This window comes from Rhinolophus ferrumequinum, chromosome 11 (genome assembly GCF_004115265.2).
Source record: "Rhinolophus ferrumequinum isolate MPI-CBG mRhiFer1 chromosome 11, mRhiFer1_v1.p, whole genome shotgun sequence".
Lineage (NCBI taxonomy): Eukaryota > Metazoa > Chordata > Mammalia > Chiroptera > Rhinolophidae > Rhinolophus > Rhinolophus ferrumequinum.
In genome coordinates this window covers 45,636,356-45,649,818 of record NC_046294.1, presented here as the reverse complement: position 1 = coordinate 45,649,818, position 13,463 = coordinate 45,636,356, and the positions used below count along the sequence as shown (strand labels likewise).

Below are 13,463 nucleotides of genomic sequence, written 5' to 3'. Positions count from 1 at the left end.
GTTAAGTATCTAAGAATGTTAGTTACCTGAACTATGTAAATGAACTTTGGTCAGGTACTGAGAGACCTACAGTAATTCCTGATATGGGAGGAATAGAGACTAGGTAGGAAATATTCACTATCCAAGCATTATTATACTTTGGGGAATCACAAATGCTGGAATAGAAACAGAGGAAATAGTAATAAGTGTTTCTATAGAGAATCCCTTCTGTATATTTAAAGCTTCCTCTGTAGCAACTTCTGAAACCTCTGCTTTAACTCTTTGGTCTGAAACCCATATGTAATAGGGTACAAAGCAGGAGGTATGAGGTGATGAAGGACATTGAGCAAGATCAGGATGTCCATGGGGACCCTTTTCCTGGACACATTTGTCAACACCACAACCAGTAGAATGGCGCTGAAGAAGAGGATAAGGATGAAATGGGAGCCACATGTGCTCAGGGCTTAGACTGCAGCCCCCTTGGCCTTGATCTTAAGCACAGTTCTTAGAATGAAGGTGTAGGAAAGGAAGATGAGGATGAAATCCAAGCCTAGTGAGGTCCAAACAGCCACAAACTGGTAGATTCCATTAAGGGTGAAATTGTCACAGGAGAGCCTGGACACTGAAAGGTTGGCACAGGTGCAGTTCTCAATGACTTTTTCCACAACAATGAAACCAGGCAGAGAGAATGGGGAATGGTGAGAGAAGCAAAACATTCCAAGCCATGATGAAAACACTAGCCTTGGCCACAAATTTGTCAGTGATGAAGGATGAGTATCGTAGTGGGTGGCAGATGGCCACATAGCAGTCATAGGCCATGACCATGAACTCCAGGACTCCAGGGAGAGTAAATTGTTCATGATGAACATCTAGAGGAAGCAGGTCAAGGAGCTGATGGACCTGAGGTCAAACCAGAAGATGGCCAGGACCTTGGGGATGATAGTGAGGCAGAGCACCATGTCCAGCAGAGAGAGGAGGCTGAGTAGGTAGTACCTGGGCTGGTGGAGAGAGGCCTCCACCTGGGTGGTGATCAGAAGAATACCATTGGCCCCATGGCCAGGAGGAAGAGGAAGATGAGGGGCAGCGACAACCAGTATTTAGGGCCAACTCTGGTAGTTAGGGAAGCAGATGAGTTCATGCTGGGAGATGTCATGAGATAAATCCTAATATGAGGACATTTCACCTGGGTTTACATATGGTAAGACACACGAATTAGGTCAATAGAAAATGAAGTTATTGAAATATTTGCTAACTCTCATCCAGAAAACTGATGAGATGTAGAACAGCAAACCCAAATAAAAACCAAGTTCAGTGAAGATAAATATGAATAGGGGGACCACAAGATGGCCACGGGTTTTGAAAATTAATCTAGGGAACGTAATTCAGTGGTTACCAGAGGGTAAGGGGGTTAGGGGGTGGGAGATGAGGGTAAGGGGGATCAAATATATGGTGATGGAAGGAGAACTGACTCTGGGTGGTGAACACACAATGTAATTTATAGATGATGTGATACAGAATTGTACACCTGAAATCTATGTAATTTTACTAACAATTGTCACCCCAATAAATTAAATAATAATAATAATAATAATATAATAATAATAAATTAAAAATATATATATGAATAGGGGGAGAGCTTGGTAAAATATTTCTAAAGTTAATTTGGAAAAATAAAAATAATAGACTAGCCACAGGTTTAGAAGGAAAATAATGAGAATTACCTCATAAAACAAACTGCAAATCTACAAAATTTTTCTATGTGATACTGACAAAGCAAATTGACTAATTATAGGTCTCATAGGTGGCCAGAAATGTTCATTAGTTTACAGAATAATTCAGAACTAATAAAGATGTCATAAAATCATACTTAACTGCAGGTCTTTTCAGTAAGTATTGCTAACATAATTTGTTAGATAGTGGTAAAAACTGAGTTTTTCCTCACTTTTTATCACACACCAAAGTAAATTGAGATGAAAAATTTATGATGTGAATGATACTCCCAATCCTATGACAAAAGAAAAGTAAACATTGATTAAATATAAAGAAGTTCCCCAAATTCATCTATCCTTCTGACTTATTGTACCTTTAGCACAAACCATTCTAGACACACTTAGTAACTCAAGCCTGCACAAGTGCAGTTTGATGTTCCCGTAGACAGTTATGCTCAAAGGCAGGCTGTTTTCATTAACATTTTGGCCACCAACCTCAAACGAGCACTTAATAGGCATGTTCAATATAACAGCCCCTGGTTAGTTCACTTCTTCACTCACTGCAATCAGTTTTCCTTTTTTCCTAATTTTTTTTTCAAATGCTAAATCCTCTCCTCTGTTCCACAAAGACAGCAGAGACTATCAGATGCAAGTTCCTCAATTTCCCATGATAGACTCATAAACTCATAGGTACTTATACCCTTACTTTCCTCTTTGCATTTGACTCAAGGATCTACTCCTCCTCCTACTTCCAATCCCTTCACCTCTGATTTGGAGTCTATTCACCCTGATCTCCTCAGGAACTTTAACCTATTAATTATCCAGTCAACTTTCTGTGTTTTCAAGCTCTCCCTTCCTAGATCCTTCCTGTGGACATGCAAAATGCTCAAGGCTCTCAGATCTTAATACATTTCTACATCTATCCCACATCCATATTTGGTGTAAAGACCATGATTTCAGTTTTGAACAAAAACACCAAATCTCTATCTCTTCTTCCTTTTTTTTTTTTTCTACACTGAAACTTCAGGAACCAGAATAGGAAAGAGACGTCTAAAAGGAGACAAGTAACTGTTAGCTTCAATACTCCAGGTGAAAATTGATCAGTGTGTAAACGATGGCTATGGAAGGGCTCTGAGGGTGTAGAAAGGGTCACCTTTTAGAGATATAAATATATTGTCATAGATAGAGATTAGATTAAGTACTTGTATAGAGGAAGAAAGGGTAGAAATTCTAAACTTGTATTGTCTCTTCTGGATTAAACAACTAAATTAATTTCACAAGACAGACAACAGGCTTTGAAAAGACTTGGTATATGCTGTAGAGGGAGAAATGATGGATCCAATATTGATATGTTGAGTTTATAGCATTTGTAAGATATCAAAATAAACATAATTGTGAATTGTTGGAGAAAAGAGTTGGAATTCACTTGAAAGTATGGAGTTAATAGGTAGAGAATTGGAAACTATCATTACATAGGGTATAGTACAAACCGTAGCTATTCTTATTTCTCACCATTTACTCATTCTCTTGGTTGTTTGTTTTTGGTCTTATCCTGCCATCCCTGAAAGATCCTTCCTTAGCACTTTGGTTTTCTTCCTGTCCCTTAAGTGGCGGCTATCCTTGATCATACTTCACAAATGCAAGTCTCTGATCCATCCACATCCCTGTTTTCATTCTTCCTTGCATTGCAGAGAACTATTCTAATTAAGCTCATCCTTCTGTGACCTGGATTTCATGAAGGAAGGTATACGTAATATAGGATAACAAAGGAGGGGTAAAAAGAAATAGGTGGAGAAAAAAGGAGTCAGATGCCTGGATATAAAGTCAGGTGGAAGTACAGACATGAATGAGTTGAAGTTTTTATATATTCAGTTAATAAGAACTACTAAGAAACTTACAATCTACTAAAAGATGTAACCATGATTAGAGAGAAAGTGGTGACTCTTCTATTCTGCTTTTACAGATTCAAGCACACTTAGAGTATTGTGTTCAGTTCCGTGCACTTTAATTTAAGGAACATTTTTGAAACTGTACCTCATAGAAGAAGATGATCAGACTAAAGAGAGCCTTAAAACTCATAATGAAAAGCAATTTAGGAAAGTGAAGAGATTTTACCTAAGTGATGCCTTCCACATAGATGGTTAACTTGCAAGAGGAAGAGATAAAAACTATAACCACTAAGAGAAAAATCACAGAGAAATCTGTTTCTGTTGACTATGAGTCCTGTATAATAATCAGAGGAGACTTTCCTAATTCTCTTGTTAACACTACTCTTCTGGAACATCTTGGGGGAAGGCAATAACCAAATTTCCTCATCAGCTCTCTCCGAGCCTTGTGGTCCTTGGTGCCCAGTGTTTTATTAAACTCCAAACACTGTCCCTGTCCCGGAACCATCCTTTATTCCTCTGGAATCCCTAGACAGCTTTTCCGGGCAGGCCATATGGATTGCAGGCTTGTACTTGCTGAAGTTCCCAGCTGTGGAAAACATGGAACCTCTTGTATTCAAATATATGGGAATGCTGAGACTATAGCAGTGCATTTTCTTCCTGGAGGAACCTAGAATTTCTGAATGATCATGCGTCTGATACCAACACTCACAGTCTTTTCCTTTTTTTTATCATGGAAGCCAAAATAAGAATGAGGAGAAGGTTTCCTGCTCTTAGTGCCCTACCAACCCAGCTGCTACATTGCTTTCATCCCTTAACCCTGGAACTCACCAAGGATGTGACAGATTGGGTCCTTCCCAAGGAGTCAACTGCTGCATCCAGAAACCAGAACTCGAACTATTTCCTTGGCTCTGATGAAAAAATCTAGAGGGTTTTCTGATCTACAGTCAATTCGTCACACTGCCCCACCCCTTCTCCAAGCCAGCTAGGAGCAGCTGTAGTTTGTGATACTGGGTCCCATTAGCTGAGGAGCTGGATCTCATGAGAACCATCTTCTTACCTTCTTACAGCTACTGGGTGCTAGTAGTTGAGAAGTGGGGAACAAGATTTGAAACTGACTTAAAATTCAAGTCTGCATTTATCTGCTTGACTCCACAGACCATCCTATTAAACATTATACCACTTTCAACATCCTGAAATGGTATATTGAACCTTTCCAGAATTTCTTAACAAAGCTGTACTGTTTCCTGCTTTTTATATTATCCTGAATTCAACTCAGCTGTTTGATATGTACACAAATTTGGGCAGCTGATTAACCCTATCTAAACCTCAATAATGCAATGAATACGTATTATTATCAATCATATGTATAGCACAAGGATAGTCACAGGAATAAAAAGATGAATAAAGTAATTAAGGCTCCTGCCCTTGTTGAGATTCCTATATAGTAATTACATTACATTATTGTATCAGTAGCTTACCATTGTTCATCAAATAAAACTAACTTTCTTAATATGGACTATTCAAGACTACACATGAACCAGACTCTTAGCTTCATGAGCATTAGATCTATATTGATTTTGTTTCTCATTAATGTGGTACCTCATAGTGTTTAGAATATAGTGGGATCAACACATTTTTTTACCTAATTAATTAATTCAAGGTCATACATAATCTTACTTCTTCCTACCTTTCTAGCGTATTTAGAACCACTTTTCTGAGTGAGTGATTATTCCAGTCACAGATATTTGTTGAATGTCTCGTGGGGGATTGTGATGATGAAGTTAAAATAAAACCAGTCAGATTCATTGTGAGTTTTTTTTCTCCTTTACCAAACAGAAGAAGAAAAATGGAAGGTGAAGAGAAGGGAAGAGAAGGGAAGGGAAGGGAAAGGAAGGGAAGGGAAGGGAAAGGAAGGGAAGGGAAGGGAAGGAAGGGAAGTGAAGATTTCCATACATTTTTTTTTGTTTTTGTTTTTGTTTTTTGTGGGGGTTTTTTGGTCATTTCTATTACTTTGTGAAAATTCTTGTTTTGTTCATGCATTGTTAACTTCATTTTGTTTGGTTGTCTGTGTGGTCTTATAATTCACTGAGCTTCTTTAAAAGGATTATTCTGAATTCTTTGTCAGACAATTCATAGATAATCTTTTTTTAGATATTAGTTATTGGTGTTTTATTAGATGTTTTTGGTGGTATTGTGTTTTCTGATTCTTCAGAATCCTCGTATCCTTGCATTGACATTTGCCCACTGGGGTAAGCAGTCTCCTCTGCCATACTTTACAGGTTTGCGTTGGCAGGGAAAAATCCTCCACCAGTCAGCTCTGCTTCGGGTACTGGGTGGGTCAGCTGGCAGCATCCATGACCAGGTGGGGCTTGCTATTGTGGTCTCTAATTGGGCAAGGCCACTACCTATGCTCAGAGGTTCTAGGAAGACGGAAGTCATGCTGACTGGGTTTCGCAGTTGGGTCATCCTGCTATTTGGGCTCTGCATTCAAACAGGGCTGCTGGGGGGCTCCCTGGTCGGGTGGAGCTGCTGACTGGGAGCCATCTCGTTAGGCTCTGCAATCATCTCCAGTTGGGCAAGATTGCTAGCTGTGTTTCCTGACAGGGCAATGCCACAGATTGGACTCTGCAATTGGGGCAGGCTGCAGGCTGGACTCCATAATTGCTCCTGGTCAAATGGGGCCTCTGGCATGCTCTTCAATTGGATGGTGTTGCTGTGTTCAGGTAAGACCACAGGCAAGACTTCACAGTCAGACAAGGCCTCAAGCTGTGCTCTGCAATCAGATGGGGCCACAGTCTGTGCCCTGAATTTGGGTGAGACCACAGGTTTGGCTTCACAATCACGTAGGACACTGGCTGTGCTCCACTATTGGGCAAGTTCAATGGCCAGGCTATCTGATCAGGTGAGCCTTCCAGCTTATCGCCTCGCTGGATGAAGCTTGAGACTTCTCTATGGTCCAGCATTGCTGCTGCCCAGGCTTTCTGGTTGTATGGGGCCACAGGCTCCTCAACTGGGCAGGGTCACTGGCTGGACTTCCTGCCTGGGCAAGGCCACAGTCTGGGGGGAATTGTAGGCTGGACTCCCAGGCTGTCAAGGTCACTGTTGGCTACCTGGTTTTGAGGGACCTGAGGAAACGCTCAGTAGTTGGGCAGGGCTGCTTGGCAACCTGCCTGAGCAGTACAGGGTTTCCTGGTCAAGCAAAACTGGAGAGTATGCTCAGCAATTGGCAGGGGGTGAGGGTATCTGCTAATTTGCTTCCCTACCTGGGTGGGGCATAGAATGGACTCTACTGTTGGTAAGGCTCATTGATTGGGGACCCAAATCAGGTAGAACTGCCAGCTGAGCTACTTGGCCAGACAGGGCCACGAGCTCAGGTCTGCAAATGGGCAGAACTGCTGCCTGAGATTTCTGCTCAGGCTTCACTGGAGCAGGAATGCAGCCCTCCAAGATCTGAGTGCAGGTTGTTATGAGACCCACCCACCCCACTTCTTCACCTCCATCTGACCCCTGGTGGTCAAGCCTTGCAGATTACCTCTTGATCCCTGTGAAATGAGACCTGAGTTAGCCTCCCAGAAAGCATTCAGAATGTGGGCATTGCTGGACGTCTACATTGGGTCTCCTTTCCCACTGGAAAAACAGGAGGTCCAGGTGGGCCCTCTCAGCACAGTGCTGTGCCAGCCTGGAAGAGGGATGATGCCGTCAAAGTGAAACTGCTCCTCTTACCTTTCAAACGCAGTCTTTCTCGGTCTGTGTAGTCCAGAGGGATGCGACAGCCTCACTACCGGGTTCTGGGATATTCACAACGGTGTCTTGTCTATGGATAGTTGCTAATTGGTCTTCTTGTGAGGAGGACTAAAGTCAGGCAATCTGTATTGCCATCTTAACAACATCACCTCCCTCTCTTTTCTTCCTTGATAAGTTGTATTAGGGCTTTATAGATTTTATTGATATTTCCAAATAATCAAGTTTCAAATTTGTTGATTTTCTCCATTGTTTCTGTTTTCTATTTTATTGATTCCACTTTTATCTTTAGTAACTCCTTACTCTTGTTTACCTTGGGCTTAATGTATTCTTCTTTATCTAAATTCTTAAGTTATCAACTAAGATAATTTATTTTAAATCTTTGTTTTTTTCTAAAATAGGCATGTAAAAGTATAATTTTCCCTCTAATTTTTCTGTAGCTGTATCCCACAACTTTTACTATATGTTATTATCAATTAGTTTGAAATATTTTCTAATATTTTCTGTGACTTCTTATTTGACCCATGGATTGTTTACATATGTGTTTTTTGATTTCCAAGTGTCTGGGGCTTATCATGACATCTTATTGTTATTGTTTTCTAATTTAATTATGTGTTGGTAAGAGACTATATTCTGTAAAACGTTGTGTTTTGAAATTTATTGAAACATAATTTATGACCCAGCACAGAAAAAGCGTTCTGCCAAACCCCATGTAACATTATCAATGTCATCCAAAGGATGTGAAAGGAGTGTGAATGCTGCTTATTAAAGAAGCATCTGATTTCTTCCACTTTCGCTTCCATAGAGGAAGGCCTTTTTTCCCTCTCACCACAAGGGGGAAATAATAGCGGTGAAACTTCTGCTCTTTTCCCCCTCTCCTCCTCCCTTCCTCACTTTATCATATAGGAAGAAGGATCACTAGTACAATTCACAGAGGTTGTTGGAAACAGTGGTTGGGGTTATTCTATATTAAGAGTAGGAAAAATATTCCAACCTGTCTGTTTCACTGCCTGCCTGGAAGATGTGTAGGGACACCAGAGGACTTTCTTTGGCTTCATTTTCAAGTATCATAAACTCACCTGTCCATAATCTCTTTCCCCGAGAAAAACCTGGAAACTGCCATTGTCTCTTGCATTTTACATTCTGCTAGGGCTCCATTTACGGGGATATTGCAACCCTTTTTGATGACTGGGTATTTGTACTTGGAACAAATTTTCAAATCAAATCTCACCATATCTGGGTAAGGGAAAGAGGTAGAAAGGGATCCTGAGACCTAAAATTTAGGAAATGAAATTGAAGGCTTCCTTTTTGTCCTCTGATCCCACCTATATTTTCCAATTGTGACTTGCCAAAGAGCCATCCATATGAAATATATTAATTTTTTAACCACTAGTACCTTGATCTCTCTTTAATGCCTTGTGGACATTCTCTACTGCTATGAATGCAGAATGGATAAAAACTGAGAAATCTGCACTTTTAATCTCCAACAGCATGCCTGAGCTTCTTTGTCTCAAAGAGATGCCCTGTCTCTGTCAGGTGAAGAGCATCTAATTCTAAGATCGAAGATCTGTCCTCCTAATTCAAAACAGAAAATCACACTAAAAAGTAATAAAAGGGAACACTCATTGCAGAGATAAAAATTTTGTGCAATAATTGAATTCAGTATCTCAAATAATTATTGAGGGTGTTTGTTCTGTTGGAGAGTAAGTCAGACATTCAGTATTGAGAAGTAAATGAAACATAAGATTGTTGCTTTCCTGGAGCCTACAATCTAGCATGAAAGATATATACAATGTAAGTAATGCTCATAAATTGTAATAATTCTGATTCAAGATGTTAGACCGATAACATGATTTACTTCCTCTTTTTCTCAAAGTTACCATTTTTTTTTAACATCTCTAGAACTTATTTATCTTCTAACTGGAAGTTTGTACCTTTTGACCACCTTCACACATTTCCCCCACCCCCCACATCCCACTTCTAGCAACCACCAATTTGTTCTTGGCTTTTGTGTGTTCAGGTTTTTAACATTACACGGATAAGTGATAACATGCACTATTTGTCTTTCTCTCTCTGACTTATCTCACTTAGCAAAATAACCTTACGGTCCATCCATGTTGCTGCAAATAGAAGGATTTTCTTCTTTTCGTATTGCTGAATAATATATATGTAATATTTTCTTTATCCATTCATCTGTTGCTCAACTTGAAGGTAGTTTCTATGTCATGGCTATTGTAAATCATGCTGCACATAGGAGTGCAGCTATCTCCTCTAGACAATGATTTTGTTTCTTTTGTGTATATCCTTAAAAGAATTGCTGGATCATAATAGTTTTATTTTTAATGTTCTGAGGAACATCCATCCATACTGTTTTCCATAGAGGCTAACCCATTTCACATTTTCCCTAACAGTGCACAAAGATTCCCTTTCTCCACATCCTAACCAACACTTATCTTTTGTCTTCTTGATAACAGACATTCCAACAGGTGTGGGATAATATCTCATTGCGGTTTCAATTTGCATTTCCCTGATAATTAGTGATGTTGGGCATCTTTTCATGTACCTGTTGACCATTTGCATGTCTTCTTTGGGAAAATGTCTATTCAGATCCTCTGTCCATCTTTCAATCCATTGTGATTGGTTGGTTTTGTTTTTTGTTTGTTTTTGCTATTGGGTTGTATGAGTTTTTTATATAATTTAGATATTAACCCCTTACCTGATATGTTATTTGCAAATATTTTATCTGATTCCATAGATTGACTTTTCATCTTATTGATGCTTTTCTTTGCTTTGCAGAGCTTTTTAGTCTAATGTAGTTCCACTTGTTTATTTTGGCCTTTATTGCCTTGGCTTTTTTTGTCAAATCCAAAAAATCATTGCCAAGACCAATAATTATCAAGTTTATCTCCTATGTTTTCTTCTAGGAGTTTTATTATTTCTAGAGTGAAGAATGTATGTAGGGGAAAAAGACATTTATAAAATATGTAATATTTTTAAATGACCTTTCCATGCATCTTTGAGGTGGTAGAAAAGTAAAGAAATCTAAATCAGCAGAAAAGACAAGAAAAGGTTAACCCAAAGAGCCATATTTAGCTGAATATTTAAACATTTGTATAATATTGATAAATGTTTAACATGGGTGATCAAACAAAACAGACAAGGCACAAATAAATACAAATATAATGAAATAGGGGAAATACTGCAGGCACAGTATGAAATAAAACAATAAGAAATTGTTACAAATAATCTTCTGATAGCAAATTTAAATGAGAGTAAAATAGGAATTCAAGTGGCATAACTACTTCCACATTTATTAGTAAAGGTATGTTTGCCAACACTATACTCCAGTACATTGTATAGTTATTAGATAATAATAATTACATGGCTCCTTTTTTTGTTAAATTAGTACTTATAAAACACACATATATTCAATACTTGGTCTTATTCTAAGTATTTATTCTAAGAAAAAAATATAAATAAATTAAAATACAATAAATTAAAAATACAGACTTTCTTTTAAAAAGAAATCCACTGTATATATAATGTTTCTTTTTTGAAAATAGGGATTGTAACATATTATTCCTAGAACCTAGTGTAGTGCCTGCACAACTTGAGTTCTTTTTAAATAAATGGGTAACTGCTATATTGCAATGAAAGATGTTTTCCACATTGTGGATATCTCAAATGCTTTGGAAAGAGACATTTTTGCTACCCAGGAACCCAGTGACCTTGAGTTCACAGCACTTAGAGGGTTTGAGGACACTCTAAAACTAAAAACCAAGCAAAGATTGGGACTTCCCATTCCCATTCCAGAGGATGTTATGCAGTCATTGGTTAAAGGTAGAAAAAAAAATGCCTTATCCATCAGTTTATCCTATCCCCAAGTTTCTCCATCACAAGGAGTGGGGAAATGTTGGGACCAGGAGAAAACAAAAATGAATACAGAAAATATTCACAAATCAAACAATCCAGGTACATCCCAACCAGCTAGGGAACAAAATGGCCATAAGTACTCTGCCATGAGACTCATAGGACTAGAAGGACTTTTCAGTGTGGGATGGCTTCTGTTCATATAGCCTAGACCAGGCATGGGCTCCTGGCAGTATCTTTGGCAGGAGCCTCTGAAGAAAATAATCAAGATGTATTTATATTTATCCTTTTCTGTAGAACACCCTGAGTACTCGCTCACGGATCTGCTGAGTCTTCACCCCATAGACAAGAGGGTTGAGTGCAGGAGGCACAAGGAGGTAGAGTGTGGCCAGAAGAACATGGATATGATGGGGTACATGGTTGCCAAAACGGTGAGTGAGGAAGGAAAACATGCCAGGAATATAGAAGACCAGGATAACACAAATATGAGACCCACATGTGCTAAAGGCCTTAAATCGCGCCTCACGCCCTGGAAACTTCAGTACTGCCTGGAGGATGAGGACATAGGAAATACCAATGGCCAGGACATCTAGTCCAACCACAAGCAGTGCCACTGCCAACCCATAAGCTCGGTTCACTGTGGTATCTGAGTAAGCAAGTTTCACCACAGCCATATGTTCACAATATGCATGGCCTATGACAGTGGCCTGGCAGAATACAAGTCTCCACAACAGGATGGGGAAGGGGAGGAGGAGGAGTAATCCCCGCACCAGCACTGCTGTTCCAATTTTCCCAATGATTCCTGGATGCAGGATGGTGGAATGGTGCAGAGGGTGACATATGGCTATATAGCGATCCAGGGCCATAGCCACGAGTACACCTGATTCCATGGAAGAGAACGCATGGATGAGGAACATCTGGATCAGACAGACAGTGTACCCAATCTCATGGGCATGACCCAGGAGCACTGCAAGGACTTTGGGTGCCGTGGAGGAGGCCAGGACCAGGTCAATGGCAGATAACATGGCCAGAAAGAGGTACATAGGCTGGTGCAAGGATGGGTCAATCCAGATGATGAAAAGGATGGTGACATTGCCCACTAGAGCAAGGAGGTAAAGCACACACAGTGGCAATGCTATCCAGTGCTGGCTGTCCTCTAAACCTGGGATGCCAATCAGGAAAAAAGAAGGCTGAAGAAGCCTCCAGCTAGAATTACTAAGGGTTATCATGAATAGCTCAGAGATGGAAGAGAGAAAAGAAGCCAAAATCATGATTTCTCCATTCCTGATAGGTTATCGCATTGTCCAGATATTGCTGCCATCTTCATGAGAAGAAGAAGGCTTTAACTGAAACACAAAGGGATAAAAGGAATAAATATACAAGGAAGAAAATCTCCTTTTCTTGAGATAATATTTTTTTATAGCTGAGACATCCACATGTCTGAATTAGGATAGGTCTAGTTTCAGTTAGAGATAAGAGTAAGCATATGATGTTTTTAGAGACATGTTTAAAGTCTACCATTCAATTACTTCTAATTTGCAATTGTCTGCTTGAAAGGAAACTCTTTATTACCTCTTGGCATTAATGAACAATGTAAACCAATCTGTTATTCTTTAGTCTCCCTCAGTTTCCATAACATAGTACTCTACGGTTGTTTCTCCTATATCCCCAGTACCACGATCTTCTATCTATCCATCGTATGCTGTTGATTGCTGTCATCTCCTCTGTTCCCATTCTATCCATTATGTCTTATTGCATGGTTTTAACTACTTATATACTTTAATACTTCAAAATCTATGTTTCTAAATCAAATAGCTTTCTGAAACACAAGTCTATTTTTTCATTTGCTTCTTAGTTATATACCACACATTCAAAAATAGCTATACCACACATTCAATATATTTAAGACCAAATTAATTCACCTGTTCTTCCCAAATCTTCTCTACCTCCATTTTGTCTATGTTTTGGTGAATTATATCACTTTCTACCTATCCAGCCCAATGTAGAAATTTAATACTATCCTTATTCATTCTTATCTCTCATCCCTTTTACCTATTCACCAGTTCCTGTTGACTTTGTTTTTAATTCTTTTTTGTCAACCCCTAACATCATTGCCATCTAGTTCACACTCCCGATTTTTCTCATCTGGATTATTTCCTCAGATCTCTCTGCCTTTGCTATCATACCCTTCCCAATCACTCTCCACCCTGAAGTCAAGAGTTTTTCCTGAAATGCAGATGTTGTCTTGTCACCTTTAAGGTTAAAATATTTTTTA

General features: G+C 39.3%; 1 protein-coding gene and 1 pseudogene across 1 annotated transcript; both read right to left on the bottom strand.

Annotated features, from left to right (window-relative positions):
- Positions 1 to 215: 215 nt before the first annotated feature.
- On the bottom strand, positions 216 to 8,441 carry LOC117029697 (olfactory receptor 56A1-like; annotated as a pseudogene).
- A 3,028-nt stretch (positions 8,442 to 11,469) lies between these two features.
- LOC117029696 (olfactory receptor 52L1-like) lies at positions 11,470 to 12,459 on the bottom strand. The gene has a single exon (XM_033118902.1). The coding sequence runs from the start codon at positions 12,457 to 12,459 to the stop codon at positions 11,470 to 11,472; it is 990 nt and encodes a 329-aa protein (XP_032974793.1).
- Positions 12,460 to 13,463: the final 1,004 nt, after the last annotated feature.